The following is a 23,695-nucleotide window of genomic DNA, read 5'->3' as shown; positions in this document are numbered from 1 at the left end:
ATCCACACAGTATCACTCTATGACTCTATCTGCCAGATGTTATGACACTTAGAATGAACATACCACGTTCATGCCTGACAAGTCTGTGGAACGGATCTCCCACAGATGTTCACTCAGCAGACTGCAGAGTCTGCGTGTGTTTTTATTGTTTCTGAATTCAGTGGTGGATGCTCCATTTTGTTTTGCAATTGAGTGGCCATTTCAAGAACAGTTTATGTCAACCACATTGTCATTATTCTGGAGTTATATGTAGGTCAAAAACATGTAAGAATGGCAGACATCCCAGTCCCCATGGGCTTTTACTGCAATCAGTTTGGTTCATTGTCTCTATTAATAATTATAGATTTTTACTCCAGATAATTTAATTAATTGAACACAAATTCTCTGGTTCCCAGAGTAAGATGAATGCTCAAGTCCCTGGTTGAGCAGTTCAAGCATTTGATTGCTCAGTCAGTTCCATGACTATTATGCTCCTTTACCTCGACATGGTGTTTCCTGGTTTGAAGCAGAGAAAAGTATGCTAAATGAAGAATGGCAGTAGAAAATGTTGGGTGCACTAATTGAGGAATCACCAACTTACATTTCTCTCTTCTTCCAAATTTCTCTTCACCCTCTATCAAGGGAATAATTTAAGGCTCATTTTTCGAGTCATTGAGTCACACAGCGTGGAAACAGGCCCTTCTGCTCAACTCGCCCACGTCACCCAACGTGTGAATGAATGAATACTCAAATGAATGAATACTTTATTGTCACATGTGACAAGTCACAGTGAAATTCTTTGCTTGCATACCCAAGTTATGCAAATAGTCGGCCATAAAGGGCGCTTACAAACAGTGGCGGACTGGGTCTAAAAATATTGGTGGCCAGGAGACAAAGGGGGCCCACTTCATCAGGGGCCCACTTGATATAGAGAGCCCACTTGCCATCGGGCAAGCTGACCCCCTGGTTACAAAGTATCCCCATGCCAAGTCCCCCTTTGTTCTCCCCCTCCCCCTCCCCGCCCACGCCCTCTCTCACAGCTGTCCCCCCATGCCGAGTCCTCCATTGTTCCATCTCCATTATCCATGTTCTCCAGAAATGCTGCCTGACCCGCTGAGTTACTCTGGCACTTTGTGTCTTTTCTTGTAAAGCAACATATGCAGTTTCTTGTTTCTTCTTCTCTAATGATGCTGCATTGTTTTAGTGGGCACTATTAATCTTCACCCATACCTTGAACTGTCTTGTAAGGGTTGCTCTGTTTATGTTGCAGATGCCAGAGCACGATGGACTCTATTAATGGTATTATCTCTAATACCGGTTGTAGCTGTGATCGCCATTCTTATGGTCAAAAAAGAGATTCTAAAAGGTAGGATTCTAAAAGTCTGATGTTAAGACTAGCACTCACAGTGAATGGCAGGGCTCTGTTGTGTTGATGTTGTGGAGCAGAGGGATCTAAGAGTGCAGGTACATTGTTCCTTGAAAGAGGCGTCACAGGCAGATAGGCTGATCAAGAAGGCTTTCGGCACACATGCCTTCATCAGTCAGAGTATTGAGTGTAGAAGTTGAGAGGTCATGTTACAGTTGTACAAGTTGTTGGTGAGGCCACATTCGGAGTATTGTGTTTAGTCTTGGTCACCCTATTATAGGAAGGATGTTGTTAAGAAGGAAAGGGTGCAGAGAAAATTTATGATGATGTGGCCAGGACTCGAGGGCATGAACTATAGGAAGACGTTAGCAGGCTAGGACTTTATTCTTTGGTGTGCGGAAGGACGAGGGGTGATCTTAGAGAGGTGTATGAGATCGTGAAGGGGATAGGATAAATGCACAGTCTTTTACCCAGAGTAGGAAAATAAAGAACCAGGAGACAGAGGCTTAAGGTGAGAGGGAAAAGGTTTAATAGGAACCTCGGGGACACCATTTTCACACAAAGGGTGGTGGGTGTGTGAAATGAGCTGCTAGAGGTGATTGAAGCAAGTAATATCACAACATTTAAAAGATATTTGGACAGGTACACAGATAGGAAATGTTTAGTAGAATATGGTCCATGCAAGCAGGTGGGACAAGTGTAGATAGGGATATTGGTCAGAGTGGGCAAGATGAGCCGAAGGGCCTGTTTGTGTGTTGCTTAACTCTATGACTAACAGTTTAAAAAATATTCAGTATGAATGTTGAACATATACATCAAATGTGAATGTAGCACCTTACCTAGGACATTTCTGTGGTTGTGTATATGTGAAGGAAAATAAGCACAGAACCTATTACTTAAATATAAGAATTAAACTATGTGTGTACCTTGAAATCTAATCATCCTTCATCTAACCTTGATGTACATAAAAACACCATTTTGTTTTGACCTCCCACGTCTCAGGAAATTGCTTAGTATGTGCAGAACTGTTACCTTTGTTTATCACCATTATATATATTCCTTTCTAAAGGTATGTCCTTATATTCTGAGACTATGGCCTCTGGTCCTAGACTCTCCCACTAGTGCAAACAACCTCTCTACATTCACTCTACCCAGGCCTTTCACTAAATGAAATGTTTAACATTTCATGTTTATGGCAACTATGCAAATTGGCTGTATCATTCCCTCCGGTACAACAGTAGCTTCACTGCATAGGTATGTTATTGTACACTGTTTGGGGGCATCAACTAGTTATGAAATATAAATGAATGAACAAATTTAAGAATAAGTGGAATGTACAACTGGATGCACTTTCAAGAGTTGCATATCTCCAGACCTTTATTTACAGCATCTTTGCTCAGAGCATCACAGTCAATTATCTGTAAACAAAATATTCTAGATTAGTTTCTGAAGAAGGGTTTTGGCCCGAAACGTTACCTATTTCCTTCGCTCCATAGATGCTGCCTCACCCGCTGAGTTTCTCCAGCATTTTTGTCTATCTTCAATATTCCAGTATCTGCAGTTCCTTCTTAAACATTCTAGATTAGTTTGTTTGTTGTGAAGTGTACCAAGGTACAATGAAAAGCTTTTTGGTGCTTGCTATCCAGTTAGCAGAAAGACTATACATGATTACAATTGAGCCGGCCAATACAGGATAAATTGCTATCTCCTATACTAGTCTAACCAAAAGGCAAATTAATCCACAATATAGAATGTAAACCATTTAAGTGAATGTCAATGGTGTTTGAACATGATGAAGGTTAACTGTCAGAAAGGACAAACTTGCAGTTTGAGAAGCAGCTATAAACAGATGGTAATATATTAGAAGGAAAGCAATACAGGAAATGATCCTGACCCCATCATATTTTATTGTATTTTTCCCCAACCCCATTGTTTGCTTTGTTCAGCGTACATCTGTTTTTGATCTTATCTTTAGTTTATAGTACTGTATTTGTGTTTCATTTCTCTTAATCTCTTAATCTTATTTTATATTGATGAAATTAGTGGCTCATCTATTTTGTCTTCTGTTCTTAACTATTTGTTAGCCCAACCACGCCGTACATAGTATTGTCATCTCCCAACTTCAGTTTCTCCAACCAATGGTTATTATTGTGTGTATAATATGACTTCATGTTTAATTTTCTAACCCCAATGAAGTATGCCGACATTCGGTATTTATTGATACATTTGTACCTGCCACATTAATTTGGTATCTGCACTTTTCCTGCAGGTTGCACAGAAGTGATTAAGTGGGATTATAATACAACACCTACAGGTAAACTTTTAAGCTCATCACGATACAGAAAGAGGCCATTTAACTGAATGAATTAATGCCTTATTGTCACATGGGCCAAGTCACAGTGAAATTCTTTGCTTGCTTACCTTCCCAAGGTATGCAATAGTCGCCCATGAAGGGTGCTTATAAAGTTAAAAATACCTCCCCCCCCCCCCCCCCTGCGGTAGTTCCCCCTTTGTTCTTCCACCTACCCCCCTCCTTCACAGCAATTCCCCCCCCCCATGATGCCAGGTCCCCATTGTCCATTGGTTTACCCCCCGCCCCCGTAACAACGGCCCCCCCGCGCCGGCGGCCATTGTTTTACCCGCCCCTAATATTAGATATCCACCTTCGTTCCTTCCCTCGGTAGCGACGTCCTTACTTCACGTGTCCATCTAATCCGTCGGTCGGTGCACCGACCTCGCCAGTCCTATCCTCAGGCCTCCGTCGTGCATGCCAGTTCCCAAGAGAGCAATCCCATTAGATCCATTCCCTATCTTGTTATTTCCTTATGCCCTCAAACGATGCTCATCAATTTCCTTTGATTATTTTTGCCAATAAGTTACTCTAATCGGTCATTTATAGTAGCCACTCACCTGCCTGAATATGTAGGTTGTCAAAGTGAAACAATTGAAGTTCTTTCTATATAAATTAAAATCTAATTTGTGAAGGACTATTCCCCATTCTATGTTCCAACTTGTACAGAAAATATAGATTACAGTTAAGAGCACATTACAGTATGTTTATTTCTTGGGTCATTTTAATGCTTCCAGGGATTAGAGAACATTTGAAAATCAGGTGAATCTGATCACAAAAAGAGAGCTTCCTTCACAGGTGCCAACACAACAACATCTCAAGTGCCAAAGTGTTAAATTGTCATATGTACCGACAATGGAACAAGGAAATTCTTACTTGCAACGGCATAACAGACCTGTAAATACAATACACGTAGATAATATATACAGTAAACCTTCATTATTACAGACCACTTTATAAACCTGGCGTGTACAGTCGGTAATATATACAATTTTAAGTTAAAAATTATTCTAATGTTCCAGTGTTTAGTTGAATATCTAACCTAGCCTGGGACCTTGGAGTAATACATGAAGACTGTGACATTGGTCGAAGCGCTATTTTTTCTCGGATAGATATTAGATATCCCATATGTCTTTCTGATGAATAATTAGGAGGTTTTATGCGCCTGGACAAAATGTTTACATAACTCAAAAAGCATATTATTTGGTTATTTATCAAATTTTATCATGGGAATTTACATGCTCTCATACCAGCAGTGGTCACGACGCCCACACATCAATGGTCTAAAGAGTACAATTATTATATTCATTCTAAATGACATTAATGTTGGCCTAGACACAGAAACATGGAAACACAGAATTATTTGACATTGTCACAGGGGTAAGACAAGGTTGCCTTCTATCCCCCTTACTGTTTATTGTCACGATCGACTATGTCATGCGGAAGACAATGAACAAACCTGACTTTGGAATATTATGGAGAACAGGAAGACGCCTCACAGACCTAGATTTTGCCAATGACATTGCACTACTAGCAGAATCCAGACACACCCTTCAAGAGATGACAACCGCTCTGGAGAAGAATGCATCAAAGGTTTGATTAAAGATCAGCTGCCAGAAGACTAAGACCATGCAGACTGGAGACCAGCAGTCAATAGACCAACTGATTATCAATGGGGAACATGTGGAAAATGCCACAAGATTTGCCTATCTTGCAGCATGTTCATAGTGGCTGGAGATGTAGAGGTCAGCATCAACTCCCGAATTGATAAAGTTGCATCAGAAGAATGCAGCCAATATGATCTAGTGGCAGGATATCCAAGATGCTAAAAGTCATGCTCTACCAGTCTGTAGTCCTTCCTACAGGAGGTCTACTGGGAAACTGCAACAAAGCCTCCAAGCCAGGACAGAGAGGTACGCAGGATGAAATTTGCAGGACATGTACTCAGAATGTCACCAGAACGTGCACCTAAGATAATAATGACATGGCAACCTGATGGAAGAAGGAAAAGAGGCCGACCAAAACTCACATGAAGGCGAATATTCCAGAAGGATTTGGAAGTCCGGGACGCTAACCTATCGAGGGTGGAAGACGTTGCACATGCCCGAACAGAATGGCGAAAGTTTGCTGCCCACTGCATTCAACAGTGTGGGCAGAACTAAGTCTAAGTAAGACAGGGTTGACAGTCAGAACCAATTTTGCCAGGGTGGAAATATCAAAGACTAGATGGCATACATATAAGGTAAGAATGGCAAATTTTAAAGGAGATGTGCGGGGCAAGTTTTTTTACAGTGGATGATGGGTGCCTGGAACAAACTTCCAGGGATGCTGGTGGAGACAGGTAGGATAAGGGCGTTCAAGACACTTTTAGATAGGCACATGGATATTAAGGGAATGGTGGAATATGGATCGTGTGCAGGCAGATGAGATTAGTTTTTCTTGGCATCAAGTTTGGCATGGCCACTGTGGGCCGAAGGGCCTGTTCCACTGCAGTACTGTTCTATTGTCTAGGATGCACTAAATGATTCCAATTTATAATGTCCAGTGTGCCGTAATGCTGTGATGCTTTTCTTTTCCCAGGCTCGCCTAGGAAGATCCTTCTTCTGTACTCAGTGGATCACAGCCAGTTTGAAAACCTGGTTAGTACTTTCGCAACTCTGCTGGCCGATCTAAACATCAAAGTAATTGTGGATCTCTGGAAACGTAAAGAAATCGGCATCCAAGGCACCCTGCCATGGTTTCATTCCCAAAAAGCTGAAATTGTAGAAGAAGGTGGAAAAATCATCATCCTTTTTTCCAAGGGGGCCAGTATAAAATGTAACGCATGGCTAAATTCCAGTGGAGATTCTGAAACACTATCTGATCCCTATGATGGATTCATGGCCGCCTTGAACTGTGCCCTTCCTGATGTCACAAAGGGGAATGTTTCTGGAAACTACATAGTAGCATACTTTGAAGATCTGTTGAACAAGGCGTACATACCAGAAATATTTAGGAAAGTGCCCATCTACAGTTTGCCATCGCAAGTTCCCGAGTTCCTCCAAGAGATTGGGTTACCAGCCAAATGCGTTTCTGACCAGAAAAAACATGGCTGCCCATCAAACATCAGCAAACGCCTCAGAAATGGCATCAAGCAGTGCCAGATATGGGAAGAAAGTCAGTCAACTGGATTCCGTGAACTTAAGAAGTTCGAGAACATATCCAAAGAGCAACATGAAAGAGTTGCATTGATACGTTTACCGGTGACGAAAATTAAAAATCTTTCAATAGTTTGATGATCCCTTCATGATTAATCTTTGACACGCTGTCCTATCTATCACTGTCACTTAGAGCTTTGGTTAAAATCTAGGTCATGGCCAGGATTGAAAGATTGTGACAAAGGGAAATAGTTGTAGCAGATATCATATCAGAACAAGAACCTCACGTTTATTCTGTTGATGGCACTCCAGTGACTTTGAAATGGATTACCTTTCTTTTGGTAAGGTTATGCAGCGGGTATGTTTTAAACATGTTCTTGATAAACACTCTGGAGCAACAATCGATTTAAAAAGTCATAATCAAAAACTTAAAATGGACACAAATGCTGGAGTAATTCAACGGGTCAGGCAGCATCTCTGAAGAAAATGGATAGGTGATGTTTCGGGTTGGGAACCTTCTTCACACTTAATCAAAAACCTGACTGCGATGCAATATTAAAAATGTTTTGACACTTTAATGAAGGGACTAAAAAAACTGAAAGTATTGATATTCTTGATAAATGAAGATTTATTGTTTGTCTGTCTACTAGGTTTTTGAAATTAAGTAATCTGTAAATACACTAATGAAAAACTGCTCTCAAAATCTCAGGGTGTTCAATCCAGCATTACTGAAAAAGACCTCAGGAAAACTTTACTTGCAGCCAAAATTCTTCTAATATCTTTTGCAGGAGAATCGGTACCAAACCCTAGTACCTGGTTGTTTTGTGACCAGCGTCTTTTATGTGTATATATCAGTGTAAATATATAAAAATATTTTGTATGCAGTATAATTATTTTGTTAGCTCTTAGATGTCATTACAAACCAGTCACAGGGACAGGAGATGTTGGAAATGGGCAAATCATATTTGGCTTCAGTTTATCTTTCTTTTGGCTGATAATGATCCACTTTTTCCAGAAAACCAACTATTGTTCGAGATTTATGGAACCCAATTAAGCTAAAATGTGCTTTGTTCACATTTGTTCAACATTTTTTGTTCAAGGATATTCCACTGATTTTCCTGAACTGCTATTGTCTCCTCCACCCCTCTCCTGACTTCCTGCAGCCTTCCACTTGACCATTGAGAACTGTTGTGCGACATCAGAAGAACATGAAAAAGGATGGTTAAAAACAGTAAGTGCTGGAGGAACTCAGCGAATCAGGCAGCAACTGCGGAGGGAATGGTCAGGTGGCATTTTGGGTCGGGACCCTTTCTTCAGATTGTTAGGAGTTGCGGGGGAGAAAGTTGGAAAAGAGGTTGTGGCGAGACAAAACTTGGCAAAGAATGGGTGAGGGGAATGTGATCGGTAAACAGTAAGTGGCAAAGCTTAGAAGTGAAAAGGAGACAAAAGAATATCAGATAGGGGGCAGAGAAGGAGCAAAATGTAACGTCGGAAGAAGGAATTTGGGTGCAACAGGATATGAATGTACATAGAAGGGTAAATGAGCAGCGTGACTGCCAGGGTGACGGCTTCGGCAAAGAAATGGAAGAGCACCAGAGTGGGGAAGAAAGGCACGGTGAAGAAAGAGTGGATATTACTTGAAGTTAGAGAATGCAATGTTCATACTGTTGGTTTGTAACCCACCCAAGTGGAATATGAGGTGCTGTTCCTCCAGTTTGCACTTGGCCACACTCTGGTAATGGAGGAGGCCAAAGGCAAAGGTCAGTATGGGAATGGGAGTTAAAATGGTTATCAACAAAAGGTGCAGATGCAGCACCATGGGGGCAGCACGGTGGTGTAGCGGTAGAGTTGCTGCCTTACAACGTCAGAGACCCGGGTTTGATCCTGATTATGGTGCTGTATGGAGTTTGTACATTCTCCCCATGACCTGCATGGGTTTTCTCCGGGAGCGCTGGTTTCCTCCCACACTCCAAAGACATACAGGTTTGTAAGCTACTTGGCTTGGTAAAATTGTAAATTGTCCTTAGTGTGTGTAGGATAGAGTTAGTGTGCAGGTATCGTTGGTCGGTGTAGGCTCAGTGGGCAAAGGTGTCTGTTCCGTGCTATATCTCTTAACTGAACTAAACAAGGGATTGGCGGTCAGAGCACAAGTAATGATGGTAGATTTTTTTTGGCAGTGATATACTTTTGTGCCGTAGAAAACGATTGTAATTCAATCTCAGCTATAAAGTCTTGCAATACATTCTCAATGGTGCTCAGGAGCACAGGGTTGAGTTCAAAGACTGTTCGGAAATATAAAGCTGGACTGAAGCAGCAAATGCTGAGAATTGCAAAAAATCCCTTTTATCAGGTATTTACTGGAACAAGTTTCACCCTATTCCATTTACTAGTAATGTTATATTATTCTGTATATCTGTTTATTTCTCTCATTCCTTTGTACACAAGAGTGTTCTATATTTATATACTAAAAATCTTAAAGTGCCAAATAAGCAGTTTCTCCAGCTTACACTGAGAGAATCTTTCACTAATTGCGGGTAATCTAAATTCTAGAGTACAATAATTACTATAACTTGCATTTATGTAGCACTTTAACTTGGTAAAATGAACTACAATAACATTAAAATGATGACTTGGACAGACAGATTTGTAAGTGCACAAAGCTATCAATTGTTCAGTCTCAGGTGTTTTTCATGAACTCATTTGTTTGCATTGCAAATACAAAAAAAATGTCAATTGTGTTTCTTGGATAATGTGAAATAAAATGTTTGGATTATTATACCTCTATTGGTTGTGAGAAAGTGACAATCCTTCCTGCTTGCAATTGCAGGATGAGTGCACTGCTAATTGCTAGTCAGTAGCACATCAAACCTCTGCAGCGTCTCCATATAATTTTCACATCTATACATTTCACAGGACGGTTAAATAAAACTTGGCTGAATGTTTCAATTGGAGGCGTTTGAGTGGTTCAAGAACAGATGGATCTGGGAGATCAAATTCACAAGGAATTAAAGCTGCACCCCTTTAAAGAAAAATAGATAGATGCCAGATTAGCATCTGAGAGTCAACATGAAATGATAAATTCATCCAATGTGCGCATTCTTGAGTTTCATATGACAGGATCGATATTAAGCAGATGCAATGGGCACGATATCGCCTTGTAATTCTGTAGGATGGGAGATCCCCTTGAGATAGCAGGAGGATCGATGCCCCACAATTTTAAAGACAGTGTGAGAAACATAAAGCCCATATGTTAACAGGGAGTGCAGTAGATGGCAGTAGAGTGCAGTTTCAAGGGAGCTTAAAGCCCTGTGAACTTTTAAAAGATGGGGGTCCCAGGAGTACAATGGAATGGAAGAGACAGAAGCCATGTGCGTTTAAAGGCACCTGGAAAGACACACACCTTTAAACTAAATAGAATGTGAGAAAAAAGGAGTCCCTAAGGCTTAAAGGAATGCATAAGATATATAGACCCTGCGAGTTTAAAGGAAGCATGGTAGTCGGGCTCCATAAGTTTAAAGGCAGCTTGGGATCTACTGGATCTCATGTATTTAAAGGCAGCCTGGATAATACAGGACAATTAGTTTAACTGATGTGCTGGGGAGGGGAGTTTAATGTTAATGTGGAAAATACAGGCTTCAGGAGTTTAAAGCAGCATGGGATACATAAGCTCCGTATTTAGGATCTGTGACCATGCTATGTTATGATGATGACACAATTTAGTAGAGCTGCTGTCTTACAGTGCCAGATACCCGGGGTCAGTCCTAACCATGCATGCTGTTTGTGTGGAGTTTGTACATTCTTCCCTTGACCGTGTGGGTTTCTTCTGGGCACTCTGGTTTCCTCCTACTTCCCAAAGAAATGTAGATTCATTGACTGCTGTAAATTGCCCCCAAATGTGTAGGAGAGTGGTGGAATTGATAGAAATGTATGATTAGTATCGGTTTAGTGTAAATGGGCGGTTGATGTTCTTTGTGAACCTGATGGGCCAAATGGCCTGCTTCCATGCTGTATCTCTCTGACCTCATGGTGTCTGTGTGATGTTCCCAGATGCACACAATTATTTTATTTCCAATAGCTGGGAAACTGGATGCTGTGATTCAGAATGCACGGGCAGTGCATTGGTAGACCACATCATCAGGAAACACTTTTCCTTCTTTCTCCCACCCCTCATCAGTCTGAAGAAGGGTTTCGGCCCGAAACGTCGCCTATTTCCTTCGCTCCATAGATGCTGCTGCACCCGCTGAGTTACCCCAGCAATTTTGTGTACCATCAGGAAACACTGCATGGGTGGCTGATGATTCTTGTGTGTGTAGATGTAGTGCATTTAATTTACAAAAGGCCATAAGACATAGGAGTGGAATTAGGCCATTCAGACCATCAAGTCTGCTCCACCATTTTCCCCTATCAACCCCATTCTCCTGACATCTCCCCATAACCTTTGATGTCCTTACTAATCAAGAACCTTTCAATCCCTGCTTTAAAAAAAACCCCATTAACTTGGCTTCCACAGTGAATGCCACACATTCACCACTCTCTGGCTAAAGAAACTCCTCTTCGTCTCCTACTTAGTCTCTTTACCTTAGACTTTAGAGATACAGTATGGAAACAGGCCCCTCAACCCACCAATGTCCGCGCCGACCAGCGATCACCCCGTCCACTAGCACTATCCAGCACACTAGGAACAATTTACAGAAGCCAATTAACCTGCAAACCTGCATGTCTTTTGTGTGGGAGGAAACCGGAGCACCCGGAGAAAACCCACGCGATCGCAGGGAGAACATACAAACTCCATAGAGACCGCTGCTAGTTTTACTTCAAGTTAACATCTTTTATCCTAAACCACTTTTCAGCTTCAACATGGATTGGGCGCGTTCCCTGGGCCAGGCGCGCTCCCGTTACCAGGCGCGTTCACGTCACCAGCGCGCTTGCACGGCACCGGGGCGCGCTCCCGTTACCAGGCACGTTCACTGTACAGAGCGCGTTCACGTCACCAGGGCGCGTTCACGTCACCAGGCGCGCCCCCCGTCCGCCGGGGTGACGTCACCAGGCGAGCGGCGCTGCCGGTTGGTTGTCCTTCTGGGGGCGGGGCCGGGTAGGAGCACGGCGGCCAATCAGACGGCGGGGTCAGGGATCACCAACGCGGGCCTTGCAGACGCTGTTTAATATTTACAAAAAAACACCCGGACGGTTGAGGATTTGTGGTGAACTCGGTGTGGGAGCACGGGCAGCGCCGCCGGCAGTGGGCGAGCGCCATCCCATCCCCATCCCCATCTCCGCCGCACAGACCCGGACCCGGACCCGGCCTCACCGCCTTCCTCCCATCCACCAGGTGAGTGAGAGAGGGAGCGACACAGCTCAGCTATCTCCCCTAACCCTCTCCCCGTGGATCGCCACTCACCCACCCACCCACTGACTCACTCACTCACTCACTGACTGACTGACTCACTCACTCACTCACTCACTCACTCACTCACTGACTCACCCACCCACCCACCCACTCACTCACTCACTCACTCACTCACTCACTCACCCACCCACCCACCCACCCACTCACTCATTCACCCACTCATTCACCCACCCACCCACTCACTCACTCATTCACCCACCCACTCACTCACTCACTCACTCACTCACTCACCCACTCACCCACCCACACCCACGCACGCACGCACGCACGCACGCAGCACGCACCCACCCACGCACGAGGCACCACGCAGGCACCCACGCACCCACCCACGCACACCCAGGCACCCACCACACGCAGCAACCACCCACGCACGCACGCACCAGGCACGCACGCACCCACCCACCCACACCCACCCACGCACTGCAGGCAGCACCCACCCACCACCAATCAGGCACCATCACGCAAGAGGCACCACAGCACCCACTCACCCACCACGCACGCATTCACCCACGCACGCAACCAGCACCATTCACCCATACACCCACTAATCAGGCACTATCACCACCCACGCACGCAGCACTCAACCCACCACTCACCATCACCCACCCACCCACTCACTCACTCATTCACCCACTCACCCACCCACTCACTCACCCACCCACTCACTCACTCACCCACCCACTCACTCACTCACTCACTCACTCATTCACTCACCCACCCACTCACTCATTCACCCACTCACTCACCCACCCACTCGCCTTCCCTTCCTCCACTCACTCCCTCCACTCACTCGCCTTCCCTCCCGCCACTTATTCACCCACCCACTCACCTTCCTTCCCTCCTTCACTCACTCTCCTTCCCTCCTTCACTTACTCACCTTCACTCACTTTCCCTCCCTTCCCCACTCTCGTTCCCCCCCCTCCTTCACTCATGCACTCACCTTCCCTCCCTTCCTCACCTTCCCTCACTCACCTTCCGACTGGTTGATGACAACAGCCACCCTTTTAACCTGTTGAACTATGTTTAGCAGCGAGATGGGTTGCATTTGGCAAGTTTTGAAAGTACTGGCCAGGTGTGATTCATGCATAGCAACTGGGTGGGTGAGGGGGATAACTTCACAGAGTTGCAAAGAACTTTTGAGTTTTCCTACAAACCACAAGCTTGTTTTCTGCATTGTTTACTAGTTATAAAGTAGGCAGGGGTATTCTTTAATATTTCATGCTTATGCTCAGTTTTAAGAACATTAATATAGAACAGCACAGCCCATTCAGCCCACAATGCCTGTGCAGAACATGGTTGAATTGGTTGGTATTGGTGGAAATGTGTCAGCCTCGATAACAATCAGCATGGGAGCACCTCAAGGCTGCGTGCTCAGCCCCCTGTTGTACTCACTCTATACTCATGACTGCGTAGCCGGTCACAGTGCGAACTCCATCATCAAGTTTGCTGACGACACCACTATTGTGGGACGTATCACTGATGGGGATGAGTCAGAGTATAGAAGAGAGATCAAGCAACTGTCCATATGGTGCCAGCACAATAACCTGGCCCTCAACACCAGCAAAACCAAGGAACTGATTGTGGAATTTGGAAGGAGTAGGATGGGGACCCACAGTCCCGTTTATATCAATGGGTTGATGGTTGAAAGGGTCAAGAGCTTCAAATTCCTGGGCGTGCACATCTCTGAAGATCTTTCCTGGTCCGAGAACACTAATGCAATTATCAAGAAAGCACATCAGCGCCTCTACTTCCTGAGAAGATTACGGAGAGTCGGTTTGTCCAGGAGGACTCTCTCTAACTTCTACAGGTGCACAGTAGAGAGCATGCTGACCGGTTGCATCGTGGCTTGGTTCGCAAACTTGAGCGCCCTGGAGAGGAAAAGACTACAAAAAGTAGTAAACACTGCCCAGTCCATCAGCTCTGACTTTCCTTCCATCGAGGGGATTTATCACATTCGCTGCCTCAAAAAGGCTGGCAGTATCATCAAAGACCCACACCATCCTGGCCACACACTCATCTCCCTTCTACCTTCTGGTAGAAGGTACAGGAGCCTGAAGACTGCAACAACCAGGTTCAGGAATAGCTACTTCCCCACAGCCATCAGGCTATTATACCTGGCTCGGACAAAACTCTGATCATTAATAACCCATTATCTGTTATTTGCACTTTATCAGTTTATTTATTCATGTGTGTATATATTTATATAATGGTATATGGACACACTGATCTGTTTTGTAGTAAATGCCTACTATGTTCTGTGTGCTGAAGCAAAGCAAGAATTTCATTGTCCTATCAGGTCTAGCAATTATAGACCTGTTAGTTTGACGTCAGTGGTGGGCAAATTAATGGAAAGAATACTTAGAGATAATATATATAAGCATCTGGATAAACAGGGTCTGATTAGGAACAGTCAACATGGATTTGTGCCTGGAAGGTCATGTTTAACTAATCTTCTTGAATTTTTTGAAGATGTTACTCGGGAAATTGATGAGGGTAAAGCAGTGGATGTTGTGTATATGGACTTCAGTAAGGCCTTCGACAAGGTTCCTCATGGAAGGTTGGTTAAGAAGGTTCAATGGTTGGGTATTAATGGTGGAGTAGCAAGATGGATTCAACAGTGGCTGAATGGGAGATGCCAGAGAGTAATGGTGGATGGTTGTTTGTCAGGTTGGAGGCCAGTGACGAGTGGGGTGCCACAGGGATCTGTGTTGGGTCCACTGTTGTTTGTCATGTACATCAATGATCTGGACGATGGTGTGGTAAATTGGATTAGTAAGTATGCAGATGATACTAAGATAGGTGGGGTTGCGGGTAATGAAGTAGAGTTTCAAAGTCTACAGTGAGATTTATGCCAGTTGGAAGAGTGGGCTGAAAGATGGCAGATGGAGTTTAATGCTGATAAGTGTGAGGTGCTACATCTTGGCAGGACAAATCAAAATAGGACGTACATGGTAAATGGTAGGGAATTGAAGAATGTAGGTGAACAGAGGGATCTGGGAATAACTGTGCACAGTTCCATGAAAGTGGAATCTCATGTAGATAGGGTGGTAAAGAAAGCTTTTGGTGTGCTGGCCTTTATAAATCAGAGCATTGAGTATAGAAGTTGGGATGTAATGTTAAAATTGTACAAGGCATTGGTGAGGCCAATTCTGGAGTATGGTGTACAATTTTGGTCGCCTAATTATAGGAAGGATGTCAACAAAATAGAGAGAGTACAGAGGAGATTTACTAGAATGTTGCCTGGGTTTCAGCAACTAAGTTACAGAGAAAGGTTGAACAAGTTAGGGCTTTATTCTTTGGAGCGCAGAAGGTTAAGGGGGGACTTGATAGAGGTTTTTAAAATGATGAGAGGGATAGACAGAGTTGACGTGGAAAAGCTTTTCCCACTGAGAGTAGGGAAGATTCAAACAAGGGGACATGACTTGAGAATTAAGGGACTGAAGTTTAGGGGTAACATGAGGGGGAACTTCTTTACTCAGAGAGTGGTAGCTGTGTGGAATGAGCTTCCAGTGAAGGTGGTGGAGGCAGGTTCGTTTTTATCATTTAAAAATAAATTGGATAGTTATATGGATGGGAAAGGAATGGAGGGTTATGGTCTGAGCGCAGGTATATGGGACTAGGGGAGATTATGTGTTCGGCACGGACTAGAGGGGTCGAGATGGCCTGTTTCCGTGCTGTAATTGTTATATGGTTATATGGTTATCAGGAACACATGACAATAAACTCACTTGAACTTGAAACCAGCTCTTATCTGCCTGAGCATGAACCATATCTCTTGATTCCCTGCATTTACATGTGCCTATTCAAAAATTCACTTAAATGCCATTATTGTGTCTGCCTCCATCACAAACTCAGGCAGTGCATTGCAGGCACTCATCACCCTCTGTAAAACAAAATCCTAGAGTAACTCAAGAAGGGGCTTGACCCGAAACGTCACCATTCCTTCTCTCAGAGGTGCTGCCTGTCCCCCTGAGTTACTCCAGCATTTTGTGTCTATCTTTGGTGTAAGCCAGCATCGGCAGTTCCTTCCTGCACATTTTGTCTGCTCCACTGCACAATCTCCTCAAGGCATGCTTTCTTTGAAGAAGTTCTCCTTTCGCCAACGAGAATTCTGCAGCACCTTCTCCCGTTGCTCCCCCTCTGTGATTCCTCCTGCTCTCCAGTCTGAACTTCGTCCCCTTTCATCTCTCATTTACACACCTTACCCTTCCATATCTCTGTCTCCCTCTCCCCTGACTCTCAGTCTGAAGAAGAGTCTCGACCCAAAACGTCACCCATTCCTTCTCCCCAGAGATGCTGCCTGTCCTGCTGGCTTACTCCAGCATTTTGTGTCTATCTTCGGTGTAAACCAGCATCTGCAGTTCCTTCCTACACATGTCACGACCCGTGATGGACCAGGCAGTGTCTATCACTTTCATTCTTGAGTGTTCAAATTGAGTGGTCAAGTATCCAATCAGGCAGTGATACAACTTATCAGTGTACTTTCCATTGTACACCTGTAGAAGTGCCTTGAAATGCAAATTCTAGCACTTTGTAATTCAAATTGCAATGCAAATTGAAGCAACAATGTGGTGATGCTGGTAGTCGAAGCTGCCAGTCAAACTGGTTGCTATTTATTCCCCAGATGGTGTTGAGATTTGAAGGGGTTTTGTTTTGGAACTGTAAGTATCTAGGTAAATATTCAGTATGCTCTTGCACTCCTGACTTTTGTGTTGCAGATGATGAAAATGCTTTAGGAAGCCCAGAGGTAAGTTGCTCTTGGATGTGCATATGTGATTCCATACCAGATCAGCATATGTGTGATGGGACATTTACTTATAAATACTAGAACAATTTAAAGTTAATCTAAACCAAGTGGGACCCGTTGGGTCCCTGTCACATGGGAGGCCTGATCCCCCAATGCAACCCGTTCCCCAAGGCAATATTCCACCACTCACCCATAGGCCCCACGGGAGGCCTGGGCTCCCAACGCAACCCTTCCCCAAGGCAATATTCCATCACACACCCATTTCTCCAACACAACCCGTTCCCCCAACACAATATTCCACCACTCACCCATAGCCCACAACAGCGCAGGGGCTGCTCATTTCGCCTTATTCAGCCTCCCTCATTTTTAAACTTAAAAAAAATGCAATTGCACTTGTTAGGGCTAGCAGGACTTGGTGTACTTGGATAGCCAAAATGTTGCAAACAGGGCTACAATCAGGGAATAAGTGAAAGACAGTCATATTTATTTCAATGTTTTGTCAGATATTTGAACATTTTCATTAATAACTCGAGAAATATAGATTGAATTTTTCAGATAAGGCAATTTTGGACTCCACGGAAAAAATATCTACCGGAATACGTAAAAATGTTACCATTAGCGCGCCGTTTTTTTGCGAAGTTGTCAAGAGAGGGAGGGGGGGCAGAGAAGGAGGGGGGTACAGTTTGAGGGGTGGGGGGCAGCGTCATCACAGGGGAGGGCTGGTTCCCGAACGCAATACTCCCTCGCTGGCGGCTGCTGGCTGCCCCGAACAACCCGTCCCCTACCCGTAGCCCCCACGGGAGGCAGGCTGCAGGCAGGGCCCGAGTATGGGGGTGACATCACTTGCAGCGTGAGCCAGAAATAAAACATGAATCAGATAAGGCGATTTTGGACTCCAGGGGGAAAATGTCTAGCGGAATATTTAAATTTTTTACCGTTAGCGCGTCGTTTTTTCGAGAAGATATGATTATACACACAAACACACTCACGAACAAACACACACACACATCCAAGATCAGAGTTTTAATAGGTATATGTTGATATGGATGTTTATTTCTTTTTTCAGATATAGTACTCTTAACTTCATTATCGGGTCCATCTGCAGTAGATACGTGTTAGAATATTGCTCTCAAAATAAATACGTCAGATCTTCTATAGGCTATTTCAAGGAACTGTTACATTTAGTTTTATTGCACATTAGTAGAATGTTTTATTTGTGTGCATCATCCAATAGTAAAAATGCTGGAGAAACTCAGCGGGTGAGTCAGCATCTATGGAGGAAAGGAATTGGTGACATTTCAGGTCAAGACCCCTCTTGGGTCCATTAGTGAAACTTCAGTTTTGATGGAATGCCATACAGTTCCATTACTGAATGATAAATTGGTGATCAGCAAATGTAAATAACTTGTACAAATGTTGGGACTAGACTAATGCAAGAATAGTGAAAGATGAAGAATGACTATTTGGCAAAAAACAAACTTTCAGTAGTTCTATTTTTCCATTGTCCCCAGTAGTAATGAGCAGGATTCAGCTTGTTACATTATGATTTAGTATTTTTTTTCTTTTTTTTAAATATACAGTTCTGTTCTCCAGGAAAGGGGGATACTTTCCTATTCATAATGAAGATCTCTTGGCTCCTGAGTCACAGGCTGTTCATCTCCCCAGTCCATTGGTTCCTCCTCTGCTCCGTCATTACGCTGCTACTTCCGGCACCTGCTGCAACAGAACAGGATTCCTGCCAGATTTGCCAGCAGATTGCTGAAAACTTCAGAAAGGTAAGGAGAAACTTAACAGTTGCTTGGCCACAAGAGAAAATAACAACATTTTTAGGTACACAAAAATGCTGGAGAAACTCAGCGGGTGCAGCAGCATCTAAGGAGCGAAGGAAATAGGCAACGTTTCGGGCCAAAACCCTTCTTAAGACTGGTGGGGGGAGGCGGGGAGAAGAAAGGAAAAAGGAGGAGGAGGAGTCCGAGGGCTGAGGGAGAGGTAGGAAGGGGAGGGGACAGCAAGGGTTAACAGAATTGTGAGAATTCAATGTTCACGCCACCAGGATGCAGACTCCCCAAGCGGAATATGAGGTGTTGTTCCTCCAATTTCCGGTGTTGCTCACTCTGGCAGTGGAGGAGGCCCAGGACAGAGAGGTCGGATACGGAATGGGAGGGGGAGTTGAAGTGCTGAACCACTTCTTAACAACGTTTTTATATCGCACTATTTAAAAATACCAAAAATATCCCAAGGTACTCAATGGGATGGTATCAAACAAAACTGTGACACTGAGCTATTTAATGAGCGATGACTGAAGGTCTGATCAAAAAGATGGATCTCAAAAAGTGCCAATGGGAAGAAAGTGAGAAGCTGAGCAGCTGTGAAAAGAAAGTGCTGCATGTGGCCATGGCTCCTAATGTTGGAGTAGTTATTTGAAGATCTTGGAGAGAACAGACTCAAAATTGGGAGATTACAGAGGGAGAAGTGAGTGAGACGATGGACAGGTTTAACAAAGATGAGAATTTTAAAAATAGTGTTTACGGTTTTGTCATTGAAGATCTAGCTTCTGGCTGATGTAGTTTTGGCACAGTCAGCTCGTTGAAGTGTCCATCGTTCCCACGTCTTTTTTTCTGTAAGTTACTCATCCTATGATTTTGAAGCATTTATGGACTCAAAATGTCAAGAGACCATGGAGCAGGTATTAAGTCACTTGTAAGTGCTTTTCTTCACTTTAAAATGGTGACAATTTAAATTAATCCACTCTTTAATACTTAAAGATAGAAATACTTTTTTCTCTGGTATTTCAGAATATTTTCTCTTTCTCCTTATGTTGCTGTAGCAAAAAGAAATCTTAAATGTCAGATACCTTGTATTAGCGATAATTATAGCTATTTCCAATAATAATCGTTCGCATGAGAATTTGATTTTGGGTTGTTTCTATTAAACAAAACCTGATTGCAGTTTATATTAATAGTAATAGAGCACTTTATTAATTGATGAAATGAAAGTGAAGGAACCACATTTTTAGTTTTAACCTAACTCCACCTGTGTTTGGGTTAGCTATTTTACAAGATATTTGTCGTTCTTTCTTCAACACCATATTCAGTGGCTAGAATTGTAACGTCATCATAATTAACAGCCAGAAATTTAGCCCCAAATGTTGCCAGGACCTGAGCTATAGGGAGAGGTTCGGCAAGTTAGGATTTAATTTGTTAGAATGCAGGAGGCTGAGGGGTTATCATATAGAGGTATATAAGATCATGATGGTAATTGATAGGTTGAATGCTCAGTCTTTTATCGAGGACGGGGGAATCAAGAGCCAGAGGACATGGGTTTAAGGTGAGAAGGTAAAGATTTAATAGGAACCTGAAGTATAATTTTTTCAGTCGGTGGTGGGTACATGGAACAAGCTGCCGGATTAAGTAGTTGAGGCAATACTACAACAGTACTTAAAAGACAGTTGAACAGGTACGTGGATAGGAAAGGTTTAGAGGTGTATGGGTCAATGCAAGTAAATGGGACTAGCATAGATGGGGACATCAAGGTCGGTGTGGGCAGGTTAGGCAGAAGGTCCTGTTTCTGTGCTGTACGATTTTATGTATCGTCTGAGAAGAAGTTGAAATTCCTTAAAGATCTTGCAGCAATCAGGTGTAGAGCCTTTAATGTATGGGGTGTACGTGAAAAGAAGTTGGCATTTGTGCTAACGATTTATCTTCCATGCAGTATTTGAATTTTGTTTTCTTTCCCTTCAGCTGTGGTTTTCTGTTCACCAATATTGACTGGGCTCTCATCCATGTTCCATTTCCTGTGCTTCTGAACTCGATTTCTCTCTCCGCCTCACTTTCCGTCTTGCCAGTCACCATGCCCAATGGATCGTTCTACATCACTTTTGATAGTTCCAACACAATGCCATCACCAGGCATAATCTCCCCTTTCAATATCCCAAAGAGAGCATCCCCTCCAATGCCCTCTGGCTCTCTGCTCATATTCTTTGTCTTGCATCTCATATTTCCATAATTCAGTATTTTAGTTTTCTCCCTGCCTCAGGGTATTTCCTGTTTCGTTGGTTGTCACCAACTATTGACGGTGATAACTTCTTTGTTATTTACTAATCTTTACCCAGTCTTTAAGGTGGAATTACTGCAAAATGACAATTAATCTCTCCTGCTCATCATGTTATCACCAGCTTTTCCTCTTAAATATAGTTCTGCTATATAATAGTAACGTTCCTAAGGACCTTCACAGTATAGAAAATTGTGTTATTAAGGACAATGGGAAATGGAGGATTAGGGGTTAGAGAGATCCAGTTGCACTAACAAAGTTATTTTTTCTTTCAGGATTTAAAAAATAACGGTCTTTTTAACAGCTATGAGTTTATTTTTGTTACAGCAAGCTAAAAGTACTAAAGGCTGTATGTTGTAGTGTCACAAGTATCATTCCACTAGTGTCAATACAAATAATCTCTTGTAATTTCAATAACCACGCATAGTGAAGTTAGCAGCTATGTTCTTAAGAGATAAAGGTGCCTATGTAAACTGAACTTTTAGGCTGTTTTCTTTTGCTTGCTAATTTCCAAAATGAATTTTAAGCGGTTCCCTAGTTATAAATCAAAATTGTGCTGTAACCAATTTTGTCTATAAAGATCTCGACCTGAAAAGTGGCCCTATCCTTCTCTCCAGAGATGCTGCCTGTCCCACTGAGTTACTCCAGCTTTTTGTGTCTATCTTTGTTCTATTTAATGCATATAGAGTTACTAATTCAGTAAGAGTGTTTTATTGTCATGTGTCCCAAATAGAACAATGAAATTCTTACTTGCTGCAGCACAACAGAATATGTAAACATAGTACACTGTAAACAATATGATAAACAAGAGAGAAATATATAAACACACACACACACACGCACGCACACACGCACACATATATATACACACACAAATACTCAAAAAACAAACAATAGTAGTGCAATAATAATAATAATGGTCTATTGAAGTTCAGAGCTTATTTGAGGTTGTGGTGTTTAGCAGCCTGATAACTACAGGGACGAAACTGTTCCTGAACCTGGACGTTACAGTTTTCAGGCTCCTGTACCTTCTTCCCGATGGCAGGGATGAAATAAGTGTGTGGCTAGGATGGTGTGGGTCTCTGATGATGCTAGCTGCTTTTTTTGTGGCAGCGACTCTGATAAATCCATTCGATGGTGGGGAGGTCAGAGCCGATGATGGACTGGGCATTGTTCAGTCACGTTATATCCAATTAGCATTATGGAATCGTGCTTTATAGTGGAACTATCTGTATTCTCCATGCTCTTAACCCCTTTCTCTGCAATACAAAACTTGTTTTATTCTAACTCTAACTAGTTCTTATGAAAGATCATCAATCTGAAACATTAATTCCAATTCTCTTCCCAGAGATGCTGCCTGACCTGTCATCATTCAAGCATTTTCTTTTTAGATTTTAGATTTGCAGCAGTCTCCGTGTTTTGCTTTTGGGTACTTGGTTCTGGTAAAAATAGATGCTTATTTTGGATTCATTGTAAATTTTAAAAAACATTTGTTTATCAGGGAATGGAGAAAACTGCAAACAAGAATTTTGGTGGTGGGAACAGTGACTGGGAGGAGAAAAATTTGGCGAAGTACGAAAACAGGTAAGAGATTTAAGGATCATTTATCCATGTACCGTACATATTGGATGCCTAACAAATTGTGGGTGATCAGTGGTAGGTTGTATTGGTTAATCATCATAGACCTATGTGGCAAATAAATAAATTACGATTGATTATGATTATGAAATGGGCACTTTGGCCATAGTTGCCTACCCACTTTCCAGCGCATGGCCTATATCCCTTGAATTTTATCCTATCCATGTACCTGTTTTAGTGTCTTTTAAATGTTGTAATTGTACCTGCCTCTACCACTTCATCTGGCAGCTCATTCCATGTACCCACCACTCTGTAGGAAATATTCCCCTTCGACCCTTTTAAATCTTTCCCCTCTCACCTTAAACATATATCAAGTCAAGTCAAGTCACATTTATTTATATGGCACATTTAAAAAACAACTCTCGTTGGCCAAAGTGCTTTACATTTGTTATAAGAATAGCACAATAAAACAGACTACATACATATATACATGTAGCCCTCACTCAGAGGACGTCAGGAAAGGCTTGGGAGTATAGATAAGTCTTTAGTCTTGACTTAAAAGAGTCGATGGAGGGGGCATTTCTGATGGGAAGGGGATGCTGTTCCACAGTCTAGGGGCTGCAACCGCAAAGGCGCGGTCGCCCCTGAGCTTATGCCTAGACCGTGGGATATTCAGCAACCCCAAGTCGGCCGATCTGAGGGGCCTGGAGGTGGAGTGGTGGGTGAGAAGACATTTTATGTAGGTGGGGGCAAGCCCATTGAGGGCTTTGTAGACATGGAGGAGTATCTTGAAGTTTATACGGAACCGCACAGGAAGCCAGTGGAGAGAGACCAGGATCGGGGTGATGTGGTCCCTTTTTCGGGTACCCGCCAGGAGTCTCGCTGCGGCGTTTTGGACCAGTTGCAGGCGGGACAGGGAAGATTGGCTGATGCCAGTGTAAAGGGAGTTGCAGTAATCTAGGCGGGAGGAGATGAATGTGTGGATGATCTTTTCCAGGCCATCAAACTGGAGGAATTGTTTTATTTTAGCAATCATCCGAAGCTGAAAGAAGCTAGCTTTTACCACGGCATATGCCACTTT

At 43.1% G+C, this 23,695-nt stretch overlaps 2 protein-coding genes and 1 long non-coding RNA gene across 9 annotated transcripts in view; 2 read left to right on the top strand and 1 right to left on the bottom strand.

Annotated features, from left to right (window-relative positions):
* Nucleotides 1-8,578, top strand: part of il17rc (interleukin 17 receptor C) — a 55,829-nt gene extending 47,251 nt beyond the window's left edge. For all 5 annotated transcript variants that reach the window (XM_033037155.1, XM_033037154.1, XM_033037156.1 and 2 more), the window contains exons 17-19: nt 1,250-1,345; nt 3,615-3,659; nt 6,276-8,578. In XM_033037155.1, the coding sequence (XP_032893046.1) occupies nt 1,250-1,345; nt 3,615-3,659; nt 6,276-6,970 (836 nt within the window). In that variant the 3' untranslated portion in view covers nt 6,971-8,578. The remainder of the gene's footprint in view (nt 1-1,249; nt 1,346-3,614; nt 3,660-6,275) is intronic.
* The window catches only part of creld1 (cysteine rich with EGF like domains 1), a 52,536-nt gene that overhangs the window by 6,796 nt on the left and 22,045 nt on the right, over nt 1-23,695 (top strand). Inside the window, exons 2-5 of one of the 3 annotated variants that reach the window (XM_033037158.1) lie at nt 8,703-8,708; nt 12,117-12,161; nt 18,567-18,761; nt 22,538-22,620. In XM_033037158.1, the coding sequence (XP_032893049.1) occupies nt 18,606-18,761; nt 22,538-22,620 (239 nt within the window). In that variant the 5' untranslated portion in view covers nt 8,703-8,708; nt 12,117-12,161; nt 18,567-18,605. Of the gene's footprint in view, nt 1-8,702; nt 8,709-11,917; nt 12,162-18,566; nt 18,762-22,537; nt 22,621-23,695 lie in introns of those variants that run through there. The other 2 variants (XM_033037157.1, XM_033037159.1) reach the window with 2 other exon arrangements.
* On the bottom strand, nt 3,338-17,618 carry LOC116983401. The gene is made up of 3 exons (XR_004414682.1): nt 17,587-17,618; nt 10,367-10,371; nt 3,338-3,348 (listed from the first exon to the last, which is right to left on the bottom strand). It is a non-coding gene; the product is annotated as an uncharacterized LOC116983401 (long non-coding RNA).

This window comes from Amblyraja radiata, chromosome 18 (assembly GCF_010909765.2).
Source record: "Amblyraja radiata isolate CabotCenter1 chromosome 18, sAmbRad1.1.pri, whole genome shotgun sequence".
Classification (NCBI taxonomy): Eukaryota; Metazoa; Chordata; class Chondrichthyes; order Rajiformes; family Rajidae; genus Amblyraja; species Amblyraja radiata.
This window is presented reverse-complemented; position numbering and strand designations above follow the sequence as displayed.